The sequence below is a fragment of the Bidens hawaiensis genome, unplaced genomic scaffold (assembly GCF_021521415.1).
Source record: "Bidens hawaiensis isolate Kalapana, Puna unplaced genomic scaffold, B.hawaiensis_p1.1 tig00007430_1, whole genome shotgun sequence".
Classification (NCBI taxonomy): Eukaryota; Viridiplantae; Streptophyta; class Magnoliopsida; order Asterales; family Asteraceae; genus Bidens; species Bidens hawaiensis.
The window spans coordinates 86532-111082 of record NW_027491519.1 but is presented as its reverse complement, the minus strand read 5'-3'; the positions used below and the strand labels follow the sequence as shown (position 1 = coordinate 111082).

General features: G+C 33.3%; 2 protein-coding genes and 1 pseudogene across 2 annotated transcripts; all 3 read right to left on the bottom strand.

Moving 5' to 3' along the window:
• Positions 1-7682: 7682 nt before the first annotated feature.
• On the bottom strand, positions 7683-8273 carry LOC143635305 (uncharacterized). Its single transcript, XM_077103168.1, has one exon. It carries the CDS (start codon positions 8271-8273, stop codon positions 7683-7685), a length of 591 nt encoding a protein of 196 aa, XP_076959283.1.
• A 57-nt stretch (positions 8274-8330) lies between these two features.
• LOC143635304 (uncharacterized) lies at positions 8331-21918 on the bottom strand. The gene is made up of 11 exons (XM_077103167.1): positions 21880-21918; positions 19290-19455; positions 18855-18893; positions 17741-17827; positions 17583-17660; positions 10820-10996; positions 10461-10673; positions 9955-10241; positions 9793-9845; positions 9457-9677; positions 8331-9346 (listed from the first exon to the last, which is right to left on the bottom strand). The coding sequence occupies exons 1-11, from the start codon at positions 21916-21918 to the stop codon at positions 8331-8333; spliced, it is 2376 nt and encodes a 791-aa protein (XP_076959282.1).
• Positions 21919-22866: 948 nt separating this feature from the next.
• Positions 22867-23551, bottom strand: LOC143635302 (transcription factor HEC2 pseudogene; annotated as a pseudogene).
• Positions 23552-24551: the final 1000 nt, after the last annotated feature.

Genomic DNA, 24551 nt, shown 5'->3' with positions numbered 1-24551 from the left:
ACGGTTATGAGGCAATGGCCGGAGAAGGAGAGTAGCCGCCGACACCGGTTGGAACAGTTACCATAACTGGTGGCGGTGGTACTTGCTGGGCGTTAATTTGCCCGGAACTTGTCACCTATTATTAATCTTGGTCTCTGATAATGCACTTACGAGAATGAGACTGGGGATGTGTTTCTAATTTTTAATTTACTCATAAATAAATAAAGGATATAAACAAATCATAAAATACTAAAAGGGTAAAATGGTCATTAAATAAAATTTCATTAAAACTGGGTATATATGATATATTAATTTTTGGTTGGGTATATATGATATTTTCAAAGTTTTTAGGTATATATATGAAATTAATCCTAATATATATTTCAAATAATAATTTTAACGATTCATACATTTATAACGTGTCACTAATTTCTTCCTATTTTGACCAATTACGCATGTTCATGGACTTTGCCACATAAACCTCATTAACTAGCACATCAATTACAAAAGTTAACAATTTTCTCATTTTGATTCCATTACTAGTTCTTTTTTATTTATTGGTGTACATTCATGCTTTAACTTAAATTATATCTAATTCTTTAGTGTATGCAACAAATATAAAGTTTTTATATTAGATAGTCTAATCCAATTTGCATTTGAATCCGGCCCAATGCGTAATAACAACATCCAGTTAGTTTATTTTAACAGCATTAGTTGATATTTTAGAATAAAGTAAATTTCAAATTATTTGTTTAAAGTAAGTTTTAATAGTTTAAAATTGGCAAAATATCATATTTTTATTACATTTGAGGTCATAGTATAAATGCATACTTAAATACTTTTGATCCGCATTGATTTTTTTATTTGTATTATTTTATCGTTTTCTGATAATTAGTTTGCAGAGTATATATATTATTGTTCAGCAATTGTGTGATAGGAAGACGAGAGGAAAAGGGTGCGTGCATGTGAGTTCCGTACGCGTGTGAAATAGAAAGCAGATGCTTTGGTATTTTCAGACCTCCAGCCGGTTGACAATTTGACTTGTTTCCCCACCTTTTTTTAAATTTATATGAAAACTTATAAAATTAGGATATTCATAACTAGAGATGTGTAAATCGGATTTGTGCATAAACCGGTTCTAGGTATAGTTAATAGAAGTCAAGAATTAAGTTTGGTAGAAACTGGTTTCGGGCAAGGTGGGTTTTTGACCGGATGTGGGTGGAACCGAACCCTGATTCATACTTACGGGTCAGGACGACCAGGTCCAGTTCCGGGCCGGATCCGAAACCAGGTTTTTTGGCCATTTCTATCTGTAATGGTTGAAAAAAAAGGACTTCTGGCTAAATAACTGTCACGTAGATGTGAAACTTCTCACAAAAGTTACATGTAATGATTTCACCGTTCTATATAATTAAATAGTTAAATTATCTAAGTAAATTATATCATTTTTAATAAATTGGGGGTTGATGTCGTTTGCTTCTTGACGCCTCAGTTCAGTTTCATTAAAAACCTCGCCCCACCCGTAGTGGTGGGCTTTATTGAGCTGATATGGGAAAAGAGGAACGCTACGTTATAGATGCTTTTATAATAACAAATCATGGGAAAATAATATGATTAAATTTTGTAAACATATCAATAGATTATTTGATTCTTCTACTATTTTTGCATAAACATCCGCCTTAATTATATTTTGTGATGGCTCATAACGTATCACGATAGTGACTTTGCAAGAAAATAGTTAGGAAATCACAAAATCTCACCTTTTTTGCAAAATTGCAAATGTACTAACGCCTATGTAATTTCTTTCTTACTTTGCCGGATCACACCTCTTAAACTCTATATTATCACTTATGTCATCAATGGTTTTTTATGTTATTTATAAGATTGTCGGATGTCGTGCAAAGAGTAGATTTTTATACGTTATTATCCAACACTTATGAATTAATATAAAATACAAGAATTATATCAACCGAGAGAATTGTGTATACTCTAAAAAACACTAGAATCATGGTCACGATGTATTCTATTATGATTATCGACTATATATATCTTGGGCGGTGGGTATGCATTCTTTTTAAATAGTTGCACATTTAAAATTTAAAGAAAAATGAAAAATACGAATACTAATAAATGCTCCCAAGTCTCAAACGGTTCCTTTAGGGGTAGTTAGCACACATGACTAAAACGACCGTTGCCTCACAGTCACGTGCATCCCACGTCCTCCGATATCCATACTCATTTACTCCTCTTCATGTGCTACCTACTCTGCCACCATCCAATTTTAGATATATGCATCTTATTTATTTAAATTAAAGTACTTTGTTTTTTAAAATAAAATACATATAGCTGCACATATTGATAATTTTATACTCAACATTTAAAAAATGTCAGGAACTTATTACTCATTTTGTGTATATATTGTTTGTTATATAAAACTAAGAGACCGTGTTTTGGACACGTGACCGTGACATGGATCAAATGTGTAATTATTAATTGTTTAGAACCAAAATGCAATATCTACAAATCATAAGAACCAACCATGCTATTAAGTTATGGTTGGTGACAGTTTTTTTTTAACAATAAAGATTTTCACAACGATTTGATAGAAGGCTATTATCTTTGGCACTAGACAAAGCTAGTGGATTTTGATTTTTGAAGTCATTCTTTAATAAATTAGGGATTGTTTGGTAATCTCTTAATAACCTTAACCATTACGATGTTATGAACCATTAAGAGGTAACCTCTTAATAGCCTTTAAGAGGCTACCAAACAACCCTAATTTGATTTAGATAAAGATAAACGGTATATAAGTTAATCTGACATCGCAAATTAAACAACGGGTTAGTTATTTTAATCCACTTAAATTAGAAAAAGAGTTAAAATGGATAACTATTATCAAAATTAATTACTTAGACAAGGTCTGAATGAGTTAGCACCACTGATGACTATTGTTTGTCTCCGCTTAGGTTGTTTATTAATCACTGAAGTTTGCTTAATAATAGAACAAAACCAAGCTTTTTACAATAGATTTACTTGGTACAATCCCTCAATAAAAACGTACACATACGTAAATATATGATTTTTTTATATAACATAATATAAAAGTTTTTTACAATAGATTTACTTCGAAATAAGCTCACGGCCCTAAAAAACGTTGACATAGTAAATATATGATCTTTATATAACATAATATAACGACATAATAAATATTATATTGTTAATATAAGCATGCATATAAAATTATAAATCGAGTACCTGTTTCATATATATATATTTTTTACAGAAATCGAGTACCTGTTTTAAAAATGCACTTGTTGCAAATTATTCTGTTTTAGCCCGGCCCGATTTGCTATTCTTTATTTGGATATGAAAGAATGCATGAACTAATTTGGGCTGGGCTTAATTTACCCAAACATGTATTGGCAGAAGTACTGAAACACCAACGAAATACAAGCCACGGCCCACAACGGTCATATTGGACTGGACTTCTTAGTCAGAATGGAAAAGCATATTTGGGCCGAAATTTGACACCGTGGCAAATTGGCATATTTCCTGCACGAGTGATTCCCCCAATGCATTATGCATGGATGATATAACTTAGGTTTTAGATATATCTGGATATGAGTGGGTGTTTAATGCCAATGGGCATGGGCTATGATGATCATGTGATAGAAGCATGATGCATGATACATGTCAGAGGAGAAGATGATGCAAGTGCAATGTACAAAGTAAATAACTAGTTAGGGGAAGAACCAAACACTTTATCTATAAACTTCCTTCTCAAGCTAGTATTTTGTAGGGTCCATCACTTGTTTTTTTAAACATAAATGCACCATGCATAATTGCATATCATACAATTTATGGTACTTCACATGATCATGGAATTTATGAAAGTCATTTATACGGATTGGTTGCGAGAATGCCTACATCTACGTATTTTAACGTTTGAGGAACAAAACAAAATGGACAGTGGATGTCTATAGAAATAAAGAACTCGAAACAAATATATTAAATCTTGACTTCGACGGGACTAGAGGAGGTCGTTGATGGGTGACTTAAAATGTAGTTTGTTTAAGAGAGCTCAGTCAAGTAAAAGGCATTTCAATTGATGACGCATAAGGATATGATTCGAGTTTATATTATTTTTTTCAATTTGGATTAGATTTTTACACACTTACCTTATCAAGAATGCCAAATATCACGTGAATAGAGATCGAATTTATACGAATGTTGCATACATGTATAATTACAAAGAACCTCACACAAGAAGACATGGGGAGGTAGGTGGACTAGATCTACTTTGACCAAAACAACATTTGTTTAGTTTATCCTCTTACATGCTTTTTCAATTTGGATAGGTAGCACTTAATTGGATTCCCTTTGGTGTGGCATGATCCTTCCTACATTAACACTTCAATCATCCTACCCTTATTTCGGAAGCAAGATCGAACATTCATTCATCTCTCTCTCTCTCTCTCTCTCTCTCTCTCTCTCTCCACAAACGCGCACACACAAATAGGTAGGCTATTTTGAGAACTCTTGTGAGTCGTGAAAACTTTCAGAACCACACAAACATGTTTTTTTTCTTTTTCATATATATATTTTTATTAAAGAATTCAGCTATTAATTTTTAGCATGTTCTTATTCTATAGGATTTTCATGTCAAATAATTGATGAGATGTTATAACTTGTTTAAGTAATATATGGGTTTGGTGTGACCAATACCCGTGAATTCGGATCAAATGCATAAGAAGCTTTCATTTATAAATAATGCAATCTGGTGGCTTGAGAGAATATTTTAAATGTTTCGTTCATATATATTATTTAAGATTTTGTACAATACCGTGTGTAGGATTAAATAAAAACCTTTCATGAACGTGTAGAAAAACTAATATCTAGCCACTCATCTACCATAATAATAAACAAAAATCATTGTTGTGCCACATGGCACATAATTGTTCTATTTTTGTGCCAAGTGGCATGGTTATTGCTCAACATTGAAAGTCAAAACTATCTAATTTAATCAATTAATAAATATTTTAAGCATTCCATATTAATGATTTATTTATAAGTAGTAAATAAAGTAAAAAAATAGAATAAAAAATGTATGTAGAACTTTTGAAACTCATTTTAGTGTGTGTAAATTCGTGTTTTATGTTTTTAGTTTATTAGTGTTCAGTTCAGAATGTGTCACTATTTGTCTTTACTTTGAGCAATACGAAAATGGTTCATCACACTTGATTACTTTTTTACTTTTAATTCTATATAATAAGCTTTTTTTATGTATGTATAACTTTGTGCTAAGTGACATAATTCAACACTCAAGGAAAATAATTGATTAATGATGGTGTATATCAGTACTCTTTTTTTGTATCTAATAACTATGTGATTTTTTTATGTCACATGTTAACTGATAGTGAACTTCATTGTTCTTATTATACTTCATTTGCATGTCAATATATTATACAAACTTGCATCAACTAGAGTTTCGGGCCAAACGGATATAAAAATATGGTTGTTTTGATCCCTTAATACAGTGGTGCCATAATGAGTTTTTGCTTATATCCATTTATATTCATGAAGAAAAATTAATATGTTCTTGGATGATTATCATTGTGTTGTCTATTAATGGAACAACAATAATTCGTTTTGTTTTTTTTTTTTATTTTAAATCTTGCAAGTTGAGAGCATAAGGTATAATTGACTACTAGAAATGATAGGGAAATGGTTGTAATTATAGGTGTTGCAAACCGATTACATACAAAATCATTGTAAGATCATGAGCAGGGCGTTAGAAATACTAATTTGTTTCTTTTAAGTTGATTGTTTAATATTATAATTTATTTGTGTTGTATATTTTATACAAGTATCTCGAAATTGTTTGATATAAGGGATGAATGATGGTTTGATTTTCAGTGAGATACTTATTTGTTGTGAATAAAACATTTGCAACAGTTTTTTTACTCTGATTTACGATTTGGGTCACAACAAGTTCTGCTTGAACACAGACCCACATTTTGATTTGGAACATTTTGGGCAAGTTCATCTAATATTCGACCCTTTAAGTAAACGGGTCAAATTTTCTACTTGTGTTCGCTTATAGCTGGAAAAATGGATGGGTCGTGTCAATCGACGCAATACATAAGAACCGGTTTGGTCAGTACACATTTTTTACCTTTACACACAAATATAAAACTCACTATAATTATTAAGTTTCTTGTATATTGTTGGAGTTGAGTAAAATGTGCCAAGATCTTCTAAAGTTATAAAGTAAGACGACATGTTTGTAACTGAAAAAAATTGTTATAAAATGCCTATAACTTTATTTGTATTACACTTTCCTTGCCGATATTATCAAATATGCAGTTGCCTTTGCTTATAATTTTATAACATAAGACATGAATTAGAAAAAAAGACATGAATTAAGTCACACAAGTTTATTTTGTATTAGTTATGGATGGTAAATAATTAATATTATTAAACCCCCAATTTGAATACTTTGGTAACTATTTTACCAATAGAAACTATTGCGGTTGTTAGTTCAGTAGAAAGATATGTTGTGACTAAACGTACCACCCTATCCTCTACTTGTCATACTTTCTCCCATAAACTATTCATTCTATTAAAATTTTATTTTACATATTACTCCCATGTAACATTTTTTTTTACATTTTGTAGTTTTCTTTTAAAATATCAAACCAAAAACTATGAAGTTTTTAATTTTATATATATTTTTTGTATGGCACTCTTTTTGTGCTTATTTTTCTTGATCATAATAATAATATTTTATTATTATCAGTGTCCATATATATATATTGATATATGTTTGGCCATATTCATGTACATTAAAAAGCTAAATTAAAAAACTTTCATAATATGAAATTTGTTTTAGTAAAATGCAAACTATCCCTAAAAATTATTAGAATAACAACTAGCTCGACGTGACATGAATGTGAAAAGGGTTCAAGAATCAGTTTTCTTTTTATAAAGAAATAAAACAATTATAAAAAAAACATATTTCAAATAATATAAAATGTTTATTATAAATAAGAAAAAGTGATATTTTGTTATTTAAAAAATCATTTATAATATATATAAAAAAATAATAATAAAAAATAACAAAATGAAAAAAAAAGAAACAAAAAATTTGGAATTGTATTAATGAAAAACATGAGGGAGTGGGTATATTTAGTAAAATTGAGGGGGATGATGTACGTTTATTAGCATCCTTGTTGCAATATAAAGAACAAAATCATATAATAAGATAATGAATGAGATTAAATTTTTTAAACCCGGTTCAGCCAGTGTCACCCCTATCTTTTCATCTTGAATTATTTACATTGTATATAAATGATTTTGTTATAAATGAAAAACTACTTTTTGAAAAATTGTGTAAAATCATGACCAACGGTTTAGTTTATGATTTTTATAATTATGGGCCACATAAACCAAACCGGACTGTATGAGGTGGTTGGTCAATTTTAATTTTCTTCATGTTGTTTACGCTTTAAATTCATCGTTAATGCTATTTTATACTTCTTCTACCATTCACATGATCCCTTTTTATAAATGTACTAGGTTAGGTACCCGTGTGATACACGGGTTGGATAAATTATATTATAAAAAAGTCAATGAAACTAAAGGTTCACTCAAAACATCTAATACATTACAATGAAAACAAATAGAATTACATGACATAGCTCTCATAAATCTCTAAAAATCTCTTTATATACAACGTTTGTAGTCTTATTTGAAACTTGACCATCTTCATCAAAAATGAGTACTTTGAGCCCTTCTCTTGTTGTAACTCTAGACAGCGCAACATATAACTGGCCATGGGCGAAAACTGGTTGTTTAAGAAATAAACCAACCCTAGAAAGTGATTGACCTTGGCTTTTATTGACTGTCATTGCAAAACAAACAGCAACTGAAAATTGCCTCCTTTGAAATCTAAATGGAATTTTTTTATCTGTTGGTATAAGATTTGATCTTGAAATATAAGTGCGGTCACCAATATTGGTTCCAGATATGACAACAACTTCAATAACACGATTATAAAGTCTCTTTACCTGTAATCTTGTTCCATTAAATAGACCATTTTTTTGGTCAACATTTCTAAGTAGCATGATCGGTACTCCAACTTTTGGTACTAACTTGTGATTTGGCATTCCAGAAATTTTTAATCCATTTAAAACATCAGGAGAGTACAAATTTTCTTGAAGCGTGTCACGAACATTTTCATCTGGACATATACTATCAGAGCTAAGGTATTCTTTCTCTTCTCCTGGAAACATGGACAACAAACGATCGTTAACTTCCTCAATGACCTCATTTGTTGGTGCAAGTAAGGCTCATTCACTAAAGAAATTTGGATTTTCACAGTCTTTGAGGATAGAAGGATATACAAAGTCAATTAATTGTGAAATAGGATCAATGGTATCCTTAATAAGAAGATCGTCAGGAATATCAAAAGTCGCGTCACCATCATTTTGGCCACCAAGTTTTCCCTCTCCTAGATCCAAAAGCCAATTAGCGAACTCTTTTGTTTCTTGTATTTTAGATTTGTCACTTCCAACGGTTAACCTCATGTTTTTTGTTAGTTTAAGTACTTTACAAGTACCCCAAAGGTAGGATGAACACAAAGATGCATTAACAATTTCTTGCCTCGTGCCGCCTTGAATAACAGGAAGAGTTTGTCTAAAATCACCACAAAAAACGACAACTTTCCCGCCAAATGGCCTTTCATTATTTATGTTACCACTTTGACCCAACATGTCTTTCAAGGTTCTGTCCAAAGCTTTAAACGCATGTTTATGAGTCATAGGTGCCCCGTCCCATATAATTAACTTTGTTTTCTTTAATAAATGGACAGCCTCAGTGTTTTTTTTAATGCCACAAGACGAAACCTCAGTAAGATTTATAGGAATTCCAAACCTTGAATGTGCTGTTCGTCCTCCCGGCAATAATAAAGATGCAATGCCGCTTGAAGCAACATTCAAAACTATTTCTCCTTTGGATCTTATTGAAGCAGAAAGTGTCTTCCACAAAAAGGTTTTACCAGTTCCACCATAACCGTAAACAAAGAATACACCACCATTATCACCTTCGATTGTTCTGTTAATATCATCATAAATTAGTCGTTGTTCAGCTGTTAACTGACTCAAAAGACACCGAACCTCATTTTGTAAAGTTGGTATGTCATATGATAGCTCCTGACTAATCAAACGGTTGTTAGAAGACGATAGCGACTCATTATCAGGATAAGGCATAGTCGAAAATCTTCTTAAGATATAATTGTTGCGTAGTAAAAATTTCTCAATCTCATATAAAGTCAGGTTTTTAAGTTGCTCTTCAGTTAGTGATAAATCTGTATATAATTAAAAACAAAATCATAAATACATGATTCGAATAATATTAAAACACATAAAAAAAAGTTGAAGCTTAAATTATAAAGTAGAGTATAAGGTAAAAAAGAACATGGAATATTTAATATTCTTCGTTGTTGGTAAATGATGTCGTCTGACAAATACTCCCATGTCTTCTCCCAAACAAATTCTGGCCTCGAAATACTATTTGACATTAGCATAGAAGCAAATAAATTACGAAGAAAAAAACCAGATCCCGATTGACTCGCTTCTTGAATTGCCTCGATATATTCGCTGTCATCATCTAAAAGACCAAGTGCATAACACGCATCTCTAAAAGTAGCATAAATTACACCATTAACCGTTTTAATTTCGTCGAATGATCTTGGTCCTTTTACTTTGTTAAGAAGAACTCTTAAAAATATGCTTCACCAAGATAAGGAGAAACATGATGGATTCTACCAACTGAGAACCCTTTTTTTCTTCGTTCCCATTTTCGATCTTTAAGTACCCAAACAAACTTACTTGGAAATTCGACATAAGTAAGTTGTCGTGCAAGATCGTCATGTTGATTACAAGCCATCCAAGATGTGAACATGGAAGAATTTACAGATGCTTTCTCCAGCACATTCTCAATGTCCTCATCAGCCTCATAAACAAATTGTGGTTGTCCAGGAAGATGAAATGGGAGGCGCATCACAGAAGGATACCTATAATGAATATCAAAAGAAAAAATCCTCCATGATGCTTCACACGCAGATATATATCTGCAATCATAATATTCTTTTATTTCATCTTTTTCTGGAAGATCATCAGCTCCTTCATTGTTTTGTACCACTGAAACAGTAGCCTTGTCTGGACCTTTGTTAATATACTTAAACAAATACTTGATGGACCCTGCTTGGTTGCACCACTCAACATTTATATGTGCCTGATATCTTTTTAAAAGTTCTTTGTTATATGGAACCACACTACGATTATCTAACTGTATATTTGACCTTTCAACATACGATCAGGAGTCCCTTCTTCTATATATAGGGAATCCATCTGAATCAAGTGAAGTTGCATTAGAAAAATTCTTTGGGAAGTTCTTTGAACATCTTTTATCAATCATACATGAACACTTTAAATTAGCAGCCCCACATGGCCCACGCATCATGAACTCCTTCACGAGTGAATATAATGTTGGATCTTCTTTTTCATCTGGAATCTCGGCACATATAAACTGGTCAACATTCTCAACACCAGGGAGTTTGTGATCGGGATGCAAAAATAAACATAAGTGGGCATGAGGCAATCCACGTTTTTGAAACTCCAGAGTATAGACAACTACAAAAACGTTAAAACGAATAAAACATTAGTTTTGTAGATATTGTAAGTGGTTATATGATTACTATACACAAAATTAACAATATATAAAATGCTAATATTTATTGTATAAATATTACATAATAATTAAATAAATTGAAACATACCTGATGAAACTCTACCAAGTAGTTTTTTATCTGTTAGGTCCTTAATAATTGAATCAAGCTTCATTTTAAAGATTCTAGATAAGATATCACGCCTGTCTTCGGGATTGATGTTGGTATCTTTAAGAAAACGTTTAATTTCTGGCCATTTTGGATTACATGTGATGGTTATGAAAAAGTCTGGATACACAAACCACTTACATAGAGCCATTGCATCTAGTTAATTTTGCATCATATATCTAGCACCACCGGTGAAAGATGAAGGTAATATTACACGGGTTCCAATGCTAGAAACATCAGCATTTCCTTGGATATGTAAATTGCGTAGGTTCTCATAAGTTTCACATCGAAGATGTTTTTGTTGATGACGCACCCAAAAAAGTCTTTCACTTTCAATCATTGTGTACCCATCAACTAAAAATTGTTGATACAACCTACGGGAAATAAGAATCTACGAAAATTCGTTATCCCTATCTTGAATTCTATAAGCAAAGAATTCTCTCATTGTACATTTTTTCAAATTTTTAGTAGATGAACTTGTTGTTGCTCTGTGTGGAATGTCAATTCTGTAGCAATCCTCTCCATACGGAAATCTTATAGGATAATGAAGACCAATGTACGAAGGATGCAGTTCACTAATGCGTTTAAGCTCTCCGGACCGCATTTCTACAATAATATTCGACTTTCATATGAATCAGTAATGTCTCCAACAATAAGAGCTGCAACTTCAGACGTGGTTGGTAAGTTATATGTTCTTCCATCTTGTTGCCTTTTTCCAATAAGACGTAGCTTTAGGTTGCAATTTGGATTTCGTTTGTAACAATCTCTAACCATTCTGTATGTTTTGACCAAAACATTTTAAGAGTCTAACATACTCTTCAATTCTGTTATAATTTCGAGATCAATCAAGTCTGAAGTTGAGGTAGATCCCCTGGTTGTGTCACTACAAAATATTATTATTATTAGACCAACGTCTATATAAACAATGATAAAACCAAATAATAATAATAATGTATATGAAAATTTATTATACATACCCACATACTGTCTTTCTATTTGATACTTCATTATCCGTGTTATATATGTATAGTTGGGAGAATTTAGGTTTTCCCTCTTGGAGAGGTAGAAGACTTCCAATACGATGAAAATTTTGTCCACCAAGTCTAAAAATGTAGGGGGCTTTACCGTTATTAATGGAGTTATGTGACAATCTTCAATTTCAGGTTAACTCCGTTAACTCAACTCCGTCAATTCAAACTTTAGATCACTGAACCTATAACGCACACCTCATTACATTTAAACTAGGGTTTAAATGACGCTTGACACTTACTACATGTGTAGTCTTTCGGGAATTGCACCGAAACGCAAACGGGTTGACGCAAACAATTGGTGAATAAACGAAAAACGTCAAAACAATAATTATGTGATAATTATGTGTTAGACTTATGTGTTATGTGATAACATTGTTATAAACGTTAACTCAATGTGCTAGAACTAGTTAATTAAGCTAGAAAAGTAACATTTGAAAGTTAAGGGACCAAAGTGTATTATATTATTATTATTATTAATATTAATATAATAATAATATTAATTCTGGAATTATTGAAGAAGGAACAACTGTACGCTAAACTCTCGAAATGCGAATTTTGGCTTCGCGAGGTTCACTTTTTAGGACATGTGATCAACGAGAACGGTATCCATGTCGATCCCGGTAAGGTAGAGGCCATCAAAAACTGGGAAGCACCTAAGACTCCGACTGAGGTGCGGCAATTCCTAGGACTGGCCGGCTACTACCGGCGTTTCATCGAGGGATTTTCAAAGATTGCTCAACCCCGCTTTGACTCACAAGGGTACTAAGTACAATTGGGGAGAATCGCAAGAATCCGCTTTTCAACTATTGAAAACCAAACTCTGTAGCGCCCCTATTTTAGCCCTCCCCGAGGGAACAGAGAATTTCGAGGTACATTGTGACGCATCGATACAAGGTCTCGGTTGTGTGCTGATGCAGCTCGAGAAGGTTTTAGCTTATGCCTCTCGACAACTACGGGTTCACGAGAAGAACTACACGACCCATGATTTGGAACTCGGAGCTGTGGTGTTTGCCCTTAAGATATGGAGGCATTACTTGTACGGTACCAAGTTTACCATTTACACCGACCACAAGAGTCTCCAGCATATCTACGATCAGAAGGAGCTAAACATGCGACAGCGTCGTTGGGTCGAGCTGCTTAAGGATTATGATTGTGCCATCAAGTACCACCCTGGCAAGGCCAATGTAGTGGCCGACGCTCTCAACAGAAAAGAAACAGATAAACCCAGACGAGTGCGAGCATTGCAACTCACGATTCATACCAACTTACCTGACCAGATTCGCGATGCCCAACTCGAAGCTTTGAAAGATGATAATCTTCCATCGGAACTCATGCGGGGCATGAACAAGCAACTTGAAACCAAATCGGACGGGGTCCGATATTTTGAGAACCGGATTTGGATTCCACGGTACAGAGAGTTGAGAACTCTGGTGATGGACGAAGCACACAAGTCCCGATATTCTATCCACCCTGGCTCAGATAAAATGTATCATGACTTAAAGGCACTCTACTGGTGGCCAAATATGAAAGCCGACATTGCCACCTACGTGAGCAAATGCTTGACTTGTGCCAGAGTCAAAATAGAATATCAAAAGCCGTCTGGCCTGCTACAGCAACCGGAACTTCCAATGTGGAAATGGGAACACATCTCAATGGATTTTATCACGGGTTTACCTAAGACACCGACGGGATGCGATACCATCTGGGTGATCGTTGACCGGTTGACTAAGTCTGCGCACTTTTTAGCGATTAAGGAATCGGACAAAATGGAAAGACTGACTCGCGTCTACATGAAGGAAGTAGTGTCTAGACACGGAGTGCCTATCTCTATCATTTCTGATCGAGATTCTCGTTTCACTTCACACTTTTGGAAGTCACTACAAAGCGCACTAGGCACCCGTCTTGATATGAACACAGCATACCCTCAGACGGATGGGCAAAGTGAACGAACTATTCAGACCTTAGAGGACATGTTGCGTGCATGTGTGTTGGATTTCGGAAAAAGTTGGGAACTCACTTACCTTTGGTAGAGTTTTCGTATAATAACAGCTACCACGCAAGTATTAAAGCAGCGCCTTTTGAAGCGCTGTACGGACAGAAGTGTCGATCACCTCTCTGCTGGGCAGAGGTGGGTGACAGCCAAATCACTGGTCCAGAACTGGTACTCGAAATCTCGAAAAGATTGTTCAAATCCGAAACCGCATGGCAGCAGCACGAGATCGTCAAAAGAGTTACGCCGACAAGCGCCGAAAACCTCTCGAATTTCAAGTGAACGATCAAGTGTTACTCAAAGTCTCACCTTGGAAAGGTGTGGTTCGCTTTGGGAAGCGAAACAAACTCAACCCACGATACGTTGGTCCTTATCGAATAACTGAGCGCATTGGTCCGGTGGCGTACCGACTGGACCTACCAACGGAACTCAGCAGTGTACACAATGTATTTCACGTATCCAATTTGAAGAAATGCCTATCTGATGAAACCCAAGTAGTCCCTTTGGACGAACTGCAAGTTGATGAACATCTACGCTTCATTGAAGAACCAGTTGAAGTTTTGGATTGGGAAACCAAAACACTCAAGCACAGCAAAATTCCAATCGTTAAGGTTCGTTGGAACTCAAGACGTGGAACGGAGTTCACGTGGGAACGCGAGGATCAAATGATGAAAAAGTATCCTCACCTTTTTGAAGGGCTGACCAAACACCGAAAACCGCGAAACCCGGCAAACCGTCAGAAATCACCGGAGGTATGAATTAAATTTCGGGACGAAATTTCTTTCTACTAGGGGATGATATGACAAACTGAAAATTTTTTTTTCTTACTTTTTCAGACACTCATCACGACTTGACTCAAATTTTCGGGACGAAAATTCCTTAACATGGGAATGATGTGACAATCGTCAATTTCAGGTTAACTCCGTTAACTCAACTCCGTCAATTCAAACTTTAGATCACTGAACCTATAACGCACACCTCATTACATTTAAACTAGGGTTTAAATGACGCTTGACACTTACTACATGTGTAGTCTTTCGGGAATTGCACCGAAACGCAAACGGGTTGACGCAAACAATTGGTGAATAAACGAAAAACGTCAAAACAATAATTATGTGATAATTATGTGTTAGACTTATGTGTTATGTGATAACATTGTTATAACGTTAACTCAATGTGCTAGAACTAGTTAATTAAGCTAGAAAAGTAACATTTGAAAGTTAAGGGACCAAAGTGTATTATATTATTATTATTAATATTAACCTAAACCCTAAACACTCTCCTCTCTTCCTCCCAAACCCGACGGCTGCCTCTAGACCCCCCCCCCCCCTGCGATCGGCCCTCATACACACACATACAATCAAGATTGTTCAAGTTTGATTGAAGATTAAGGTGCTAGGAAGGTATAAACAACTATCCTATGCATCCTCTATGCTTAATTTCGATTTTTAATGGGTTAATTATAAACCCTAGGTCCGATTTTTATATGTGATTGTGTTCATGTGTCTTGTTTTGATTGAAAGATGTATTGATTGTTGAATTGATAACTAGTATTGGTGTTAATGCATGTTAATCGTTTGTTTCTTGATTTTGAGTTCAAGTAAAACCCTAATCATGGATGTAATGTGTAATTTATGTGCATGGATAGTGATTATGGTGTTTAGAGTGTTATATGAACGGATTATGGTCTATAGATGGTTAATATGTTGAGTTTTGTTGCAAACAGTTTCTGGACAGATTGTGTTGTTGATGTTCAATTGACTGTATCTGTGTGTAAATGTAAAAATTGGTTGAGATTATTGATACTACAGTAAACTAGGTTGAGTCTAGTTTCTAAAGAATATAAATTTGCAATTTTTGGACGTGTAAAAGTTAACCTTTATGATTTTACAAAAACGTTGTGCAAAGCTGAGTTGTTAGACCTGCTGTTAGGTTGTTTTGTAAATATTATATCTCATGAACTACGAGACCAATTGGGTTGGTTCCACTTCTGGAAGTTGACTTGTTGAGTTAGGAACCTAACCCAAGTGGTCTTGCATTTGTTGGATTTTTCGTTTAACAGGAATTTCAAATAACATTCTGTTGCGCATGAATTTGACTGTTATGAGTTTGCTGTAATGTTTTGATCATTGTGAGAAACATATGTGGAATAAAAATAAAATAAAATATGTTATGGTAACCTAATACATGTATGCTTTTGTGATGATTTTTGGTAAATTAATTTAGATGCTATGATCGGTGGAATAGACTAGTTTTACAAGTAGAATTCTGTCATTAAGAAACTAGTTGCTGAATTTTGTAAAAGTTGCATGAAACATGGTAATTGCTAATTAATTGTCGTGTTTTGACCAAATTGTCCTTGCGGGGAATAATTGCTAATTAATTGTCGTGTTTTGACCAAATTGCCCTTGCGGGGAATAATTGCTAGTTAATTGTTATGTGTTGACCAAACTGCCCTCACGGGGAGTAATTGCTAGTGATGTACATTATTAATACATGACACGTAAATAATTGCTCACACATGTAATGTATCACAAATGTACTTGTTAAAGTCACACACGATTCACAAACGAAACACGAAACATATTGTGTGCATAGGTATTATGTGCCGAGTCTAGAGACTCGATAATAGTTCCAACACTTAGAAAAATCTCTTTGTTGTTTTAGAACGCTAGAAAGAGTTTTTCTGTGACGCGCATCATTTGGTGATTTATTTTGGGAATTCTTCACAGACAGTGAGTTCACTTACCCCTCTAAACTATTTTCAAACGCTTTTCACTTGGGGAGATAACATACTCCGAAAACGCATTTAAGATTTTGTTAATATAAATTATATATCACTTGTAAAGACTAAGTGGCAAACGCAATAACTAAAGTCCTCCATTCACATCGAACCGTTTAGTATTGGATAATAGCGAGTCATTGTTGATTAGTACTATTGGGTTTGACAAACCCCACCCAACGCTAAACTCGACTGGAGGTCGAGTGGGTGTAATCTTGGCTAAACACATACCATGGTCGGGATAGACCTGGTGGCAAGGCAAATGATAAACAGTCAGCTTCGGTGTCGAACACTTAGTAATACTTGTTTTATAGGCTAGCTACCTATAGATATATAATTGACATAACATTATCTGGTAACGCTAAACGCAAAACGCTGAACGCTTTATTTTATATAAACTTGTGAACTCACCAACCTCGTGTTGACACTTTTAGTATGTTATTCTCAGGTAGCCGAGGCGGGCGCGCAGTATAGGATCATGCATTATTTGAAACGCTTTTGTTTATGCAACCTGATTTTAAACTGTTATTATGGGGTTTTGAGTCGTCCTGCGTGACGCAACTTTTATCTTTTGGTTTTTACGTTTCCGCACTTATTTTCATTTAAACGTTTTTATGGTTTGATTATAACTAATTATTCCGATCCTGTTAGTTCACACCCTCTGACGATAAAACTCCGTTAGTGGATTTTGAGGGTGTGACAAGTTATCAACTTTTCCACCGATTGAAGTAAAACTAAATATCGAATTGTAACGACGAATATTGTTTAAAAAGTATTTGTTTTCAGAGCCAACACCAATAAACAAATTTTTATAATTTAGATCAGGAGCTTTTAAGCTTGGAAGTTGAACCTTGCCGTAACCACAACATAACAAATAATTTGTTATCCCATTATTTGTTCTACCATGTACTCCTTCATTTTTCCATAAATTTGCGTAACAACTTCCACACGTCAAACTTTGAGCACCATGGTCCAAGTAATCTGTTACACGATTTGAAATAAATAATTATAACTTTGTTATAAAAAACTACTAAATTTTTGATTTTCTGAAATATATTTACCTCTAGATATTCCTACAAACGGGTCCCTAACAATATCGTCAACATGTATATCTTCGTTATGCATAATGTTACTCGTATTAGATGCACCTGCTAAAATTAAAAAGTTAAAATTATAATAACGAAAACTATTGCTAAAATTGGAATGTTGTATGTGGATGTGTTCATCTATAACTTCAGTTTTCGTAATCGGATCGGACATTAAACCAGACGCATCACTGGTTCACTACTCGGACCGGTTGAACCGGACCGCTCGGATTTAAGAACCGGACAACACTTATAAACTGAAATTGCACAATATATAAAATATAATAAAAATTCCCGATTTTTAGGAATATAATTTGAAAAAAAGAGACTACTATCAGATTATGAACATATTAATAGTCGAAAATTTCTAGATTAAAATTTTATTATTAAAATAAGTAACGTGCAATATTTTTTTTAAAGTAAACTTAGTTTACATTTGAATAATTATTTGTATTAATATTGCTGCTTATCAAATTAAGTAAACAAATTGCTAGCCCAGATGGCTTTGAATATTCCTTATAATTAACAGGTGTTGAGTTCGATTATTTGTGATAGCATTGTTTATTTTTGTTTAACAATTTATAATTTCAAATAACTTATGTTTGAACCGTTTCATCTAGACCACTTGGACTGGCTGGACTATCGAATTCCGGTTGAACCAGTCAGACCGGCCGGTTCGGTCCGGTCTCCAAAACAATGTCTATAACTTTCAATTTTATATTCATAACAAAAAAATAATAATAATTAATATCTAACTGCATACCAGCATTTACATCCGACGAATTTATACTTTCGTTGACGCTAGAGATGGATGTACGTTGATGTCTAACAGACGTATTTGAAGAGGAAGCAATTTTTTTTGCCATAGGATATCCGGTTATTATTTGTATGTAAGAGTGTAGTATTTTGAAGCCTTAATGTAGACGCGTGCAGTTTAGATCTTCTATTATCCAAAATTATTTTTCGTGCTTTTCGTTTCTCAGCAGCAATTCTGTTAACAACTGTAAACAAATATGAAACAAAGGGGAAAAAATATGAATATTAATATAATTATACTGAATTACAAAACATAATCGTAAATGCGACATACTGTTCGAAATATCCAATAAGGGAGTTCTAGATAGCTCAACTGCAATAACAAAAATTAAATCAAATCAAATAAATTGTAATTAACGTATCTAATTTATGCAGGTAAGTATAATGTTTGAATTTAATATAAATAGTGAAATCTTACTATTTGGTGTATGATTACGATTTAAACCTCCACTGGTAGACGGACAGTACGAATTTGATATATCATGTACAGTTAATGTTGACGCATGCACTTTTGGCTTCTCAACGGTTTCTTTATTGAAAAGTGTCATATAATTGCAAGACATATATAAAACATAATTTATGACAATAATAATAATAAAGAAAATAATAATAATAATAATAATAATAATAATAATAATAATAATAATAATAATATGTTACGATGAAATTGGGTATAGAAATAAGTACATATTGTTGTAACTACATGTACCTGGTTTTTGTATAACGTTTGACACTCCACTGGTCGAGGAATCATCGACATTTGATGTATTATGACTGGCTAATGTAGACGGATGCACCTTAGCTTTTCTATTATCCAAAATAAGCTTTCGTGCTTTCCGTTTCTCAGCAGCCTCTCTGTTATAAACCGTTGCAAGCTATATATCCTTAATATAAATAAACATACTAATTCTATTTTAGACCTAGAATGGGTCTAAAAATCAATGAATATTTGCATATCGAAAAGGGTGCATGTGGCGTACCATGTGAAAGTCTGAAAAGGGAGTTCTTGTTAAAAAACCTAATAAAAAAAGTTAGAAAGGTGAGTTAATACATTCCTCCTTATATTTCAAATTTTGGTGTAACTATAATGGGTCAAATTAATAAGAATGTAAGTTTGTATATCTTACTACTTGGATAAATACGGGCTGATCTTCCAATGGTAGGCGAATTATGGTCCTTTGACAAACTATCAGACGCATTTATATTTTGATTTTCTTGAATCCAAAATGAGTTTTCGTTGTTTTCTTTTTTCAGCAGCATCAAAATAGGCATTGTATTTATTAAACACTGCAACATAGATAAGTATTTTGAGTCTTTGTTGTTTTCTTAATTTAATTTAGCAAATTTAAATTCATGTTAAAAAAATCTCACTATCAAATGGAATACCATTTGAAATGTTCGACAATGGACTTCCAAATGCATCAACTGAAAAAAAAAAACAGGCGCAATCTTTTATGTTAGATGTAATATAAAATAAACTAATATCCCATAAAGTTGATTATAAACATGTATATATCCGTGACTAATGAACTTATGAATTACTCATGAGCGTTGATTACGAGGCATAAAACTTATTTAGTCGTGACGAGTAAATGGTTAGTAAATCTGCTTGTTATAGTTAGTTTAAAGACACGGGTCAAGTTTTAATTGGTTATACAAATTACTCGTCACGACTAGATTATAATACCCTTTAAGAATTTCTCGCAAATGACACTTAAACTTGAAAAACGTTTTCATAAACGCTTATTTTGGGAATTTTCCCTAACTTTAAACATGTTACGGATTAACAAATGGTGCAAACACCCGTTTACCCAATTTTTGAAAAGGAAGCTGCTTTTCAAAAATAAAACTTCCGTAATGATCATTTTCAGTAAAAAAAAGCGATTTATACTACAAAAGATTCTGTTTATACATTAAACAACAATACAAAGATAAAATAACATAAAATAAAAAATTACAACACAATTGGGTTCAGAAATAAAACATTGTATCTTGATTTCATTTGAACCAAAACACTATCATCACATTGGCCATCTTCAATTCATAATGTTCCTTTGGCTTTGCAAGTCGTATTTCATATGCATCGCGTTGGCTATCTTTAATTCAAAATTTTCCTTGGGAAAACTGTAAATCATGTTGGTTACATGAGCTAAAACATATGATAGATAAAATTATGAACTAGAACACCATGTCCACGTACTAGTTCATAAGACATTATAACACTACCACTAGAATTTCAAATGATAAACATTACCAGACAAAATTAGAAACAGTGAGGAAAAAAAATATCTTTGTAAATAAATAGAACACAATGAACGCAACTAAAAGTATCATTATCCTCATGGGTCAGGTTAAACATACCCTCCTGGCTCTCTGGAAAAACCAACTTGCATATTAACCCTTGAAATCAAATAATTAACAAACTAGCACAAAGTTAAGGATTTCATATTATTTTTTACAAGTTGCTTTTTCTTTTTATGATTTCGGGTTTCTGGTTTAGGATTTAGGGTTTAGGGTTTAGGTTTTCGGTTTATTTTGTAATGAATAAAGAGGCCGCGGTAAAATAAGGATATTATAACTATATATACTATTAACATTAAAAAAAGATATTATAATTATTTAAATATTAATACAAAAAAAAATAATAGTAATACTTGATAGTTTTTAATTTGATATATGTAGTGGAGATTATCAAGTGAAAAAAAATATTGTAAGGACTAATATGTATATAAATAATGTTAAGAGCTAATAGTAATTGATGTAATGAGTTTAGGGTGGCATATTTAGTAAAAATTGTGTAAGAGGAAGTATGTTTAGCAACACTCTATCCTCATCTCTCACTGTGTTGTTCATCAACAATCGAGAAAGATTCTTAGAATATCAAATGATAGAATACGTATAGGTTAAGTCGTAAGAAGATTAAATCATAATATCCTGGCTAAATAATAATAGCTTAAGTCATAACAATATAATATTTTTCAAAATTAACCACCTAATTAAAAAGACACTAATAATGGGCAAGTTACTTAAAAAGAAAACATAAACTTGAGAAATGTAGGGTAAATGCGTCCAATTAAACATGAAATTCCAGCAACAAAATAACATACGAGGATAGCACACAAAGTAAAAAAAAAAAAAAACCATGGCGCATTTTTATTATAAGTACCTAGTTTAACATGCTTTATAATTGTTTTATTTTGCTTAATATAGCAATTTTATAATCAAATAAAAACTAAAAGAGTTTGATTTTATTGTACACAAATTTTAAAAATATGCTTTCACTCATTGCTATAACATACCAACGGAGTCGAGGTGTCTAGCGCTTTCATCTTAGCCATTGATTTACCTTTGACTAATTATCCATAATTTTTCTCACTTTTTACGACTTCATGCCTTTTTAGATACCAAAAAAACAAGGAAACCCTAAAAATGGCTTTAAGTATAATAATGTCATCATAGTGAAATTAAACGAATTTTCAACATATGAACTCACCAACGTCATCATGTCAACATCATCCGGTTTAAATTCAGGTATAGACTCTTAACATCTAACAAGAAGGAAATTGAAATTTTTAAAAAGTTAAAAAAAAAAACCATAAATGAAGTTTTGTGATAAAGTACCAAATTAGATGAAAAATCGAATGGTTTGAATGACAGAATGAGCATAAGTCTCCTTAGTGAGGGGTAGTTTTAATTTTTAATGAATGTAAACATAAAAAACATAAGACTTACTAACGTATATTTATACCGGTAATTGTGTTTTTGTTTTCTCTTATATTCTTTTTTAAAATTTTATAGTATGCACCTTTTAATTTATTTTTAAAATCTTTTTATCAATCAACCTAGCCTAGTACATATAAAACATCTAACTAATGTATGCTACAAGTTAGAACTTTATTGGCCGGTCTTAAAGTTGATATAACTTTATATCTATACATTATCCAATCTTTTTAGAGAATAATCATCTTAAACTTGTGTGCTCGTGAAATAAATGCATAGCAAAAGTCATTTAATTAGCTTTTAGTTGATCATGTATTGTCAAATGTCACTCTTTAACTCTCTTGCAAAAGATACATCTCAAGTCTTTATAAAAAAAAGATTAATTATTTATTTGCATCTCATAATTTTACCCAATCAAACGACATAATTTTATTTCGTTAATCCACAATTACAAATTAATCAAACCCCATTACAAAAGAAGGATTTTAATCGCTCCATAATGCTTATATAAATATACCAAAAAATAAAATAAAAGCTTTACTAATGAGTAATGCCATATATCTCTATCACTCCATAGAGCCCACCATATGACCAGCAGAGTCACCACAGGCTCTAAAGGCGTAATTATGGTGGTTAATGGTGGCGGTGGGACCGAACCCACGGCTACCACCCGGTCCAGCAGCTGCAGCCTGTTCCAACGACTCAACTTGTTTCTTCAAAAACTTCATGTAATGAACAGCTTCATCCAACATTGAAGCCGTGTCCATCTTTGTTCCACCGGGTACTAATCTTTGCAATATCCTAATCCGCTCGCTAATCCTTTCTCTTCGGTGTCTAGCCGCCACGCTTTGCGGGTCCTTGGATATCTTAACATTCCTTCTCTTCGGTGGCTTAACGGATTCCGGGTCTATCTGGACTGGTTGCAAGGCTGCCATTCTGAATATCATCTCCCTCATTGCCTCCACGGAGTCCGGCTTCTGGTGTACGAATTGTGGTGAGGAAACGGCTACCGGTTCGTTGTAAGGGTACATGGAATTAATGTTAGGGTGGTGTTGTAGTAACGGTGGTGTTATCAAGCTGTTTAAATCCATGATTGATGAGGAATCTGGGAATACTGGATGAGAGAATGGGTCAGGGAGGTTATCAAGCTCCATCATCATTGTCATCATCTCCATAAGAGTTTGGTTGGCGTGAAAGAGATGAATGGAACAGTGGGAACTAATGTACCAAGTGGGAGTGGAAGGGTGTGTATATATACATGTACTTTACTTCACCTGTAAATATATTATTGTTTTTATCATCTCTCCAAAAAAGGAAAAGAAATAGGATTTGGATCATGGTGTGATATATTAAAAAAAAGAATTTATGAGGTCGGTGTAAAAACGTGTGAGAGGAAATGAAGTTAAATAAATATTGCGATGTTCCTTAATATGTGATAATTTATGTTGAAGATAAGTTGCATATAATAGCATTACTGGAATTTTGATTTAGTGGTAGCCCGGTTACTTTCCATAACAAAGGTTTCTGATTCAAGCCCTCGGTTATTGGGGTTTCAACTTACGAGGGGTTTCAAGTTAGAGTTAGATATGAGACATCAGATAATTAGGGACGGATAAAATCCCGTTAGAGATGGACTTTAAAAATGGTGTATCAAATAGATAATTGATAGAAATTATGTGGCATCATTCAAAATTTGTTTGTAATTAGGTTATATATACAAGTGAGGTGTGTTATCTTAAAAAGAAATGAACTCTTTACTCTTAGGTAACTTTTGATAGGCATGAATAAGCGATTATGAAATGAATCTCATTCCATCAGAAAAAATGTTGTTTCTATTGGGAGCACCAGTTTTCTTGCGGGTATAATTAATTATCCTTTTTTCAAGTTAAAAAGATCTTAGTTTATAGTTTCTTTATATGATGAATCTATATACAGTATATTCTAAGGGCATGCGATACATACTCCGGATGAGATGGTCGGCGACGTAGAAAAAAGTCATTTTACAGATTGGGAGGACGGAATCGTTATACTGATTGGGATGAAGGATTGCTAGGCGGAGGAGAGATTGGCCCTCATTTCATACCCAACCAATGGCCTATAACATGTTGGTAGAATTTGAGACGAGACATTTCTATTACTCAACATCTTGTCCATCTCATCTTTCTTTATAGACATATAGTCCTTGATGATACTTGCCTCACCATCCCTGATTTGCCAAAGGTTTCCCGCAAACACCCTCGAGACTTATCAT

Coding starts and splice junctions, on each gene's coding strand:
- LOC143635305 (XM_077103168.1), bottom strand. CDS start 8,273: ATGTTTCCAGGAGAAGAGAAAGAATACCTTAGCTCTGATAGTATATGT.
- LOC143635304 (XM_077103167.1), bottom strand. CDS start 21,918: ATGGCTAAGATGAAAGCGCTAGACACCTCGACTCCGTTG. Junction 19,456..21,879: donor TAGACACCTCGACTCCGTTG/GTATGTTATAGC, acceptor AAGGATATATAG/CTTGCAACGGTTTATAACAG. Junction 10,997..17,582: donor GAAAAATGAAGGAGTACATG/GTAGAACAAATA, acceptor TTGTGTATCCAG/ACTTTTTCATAACCATCACA.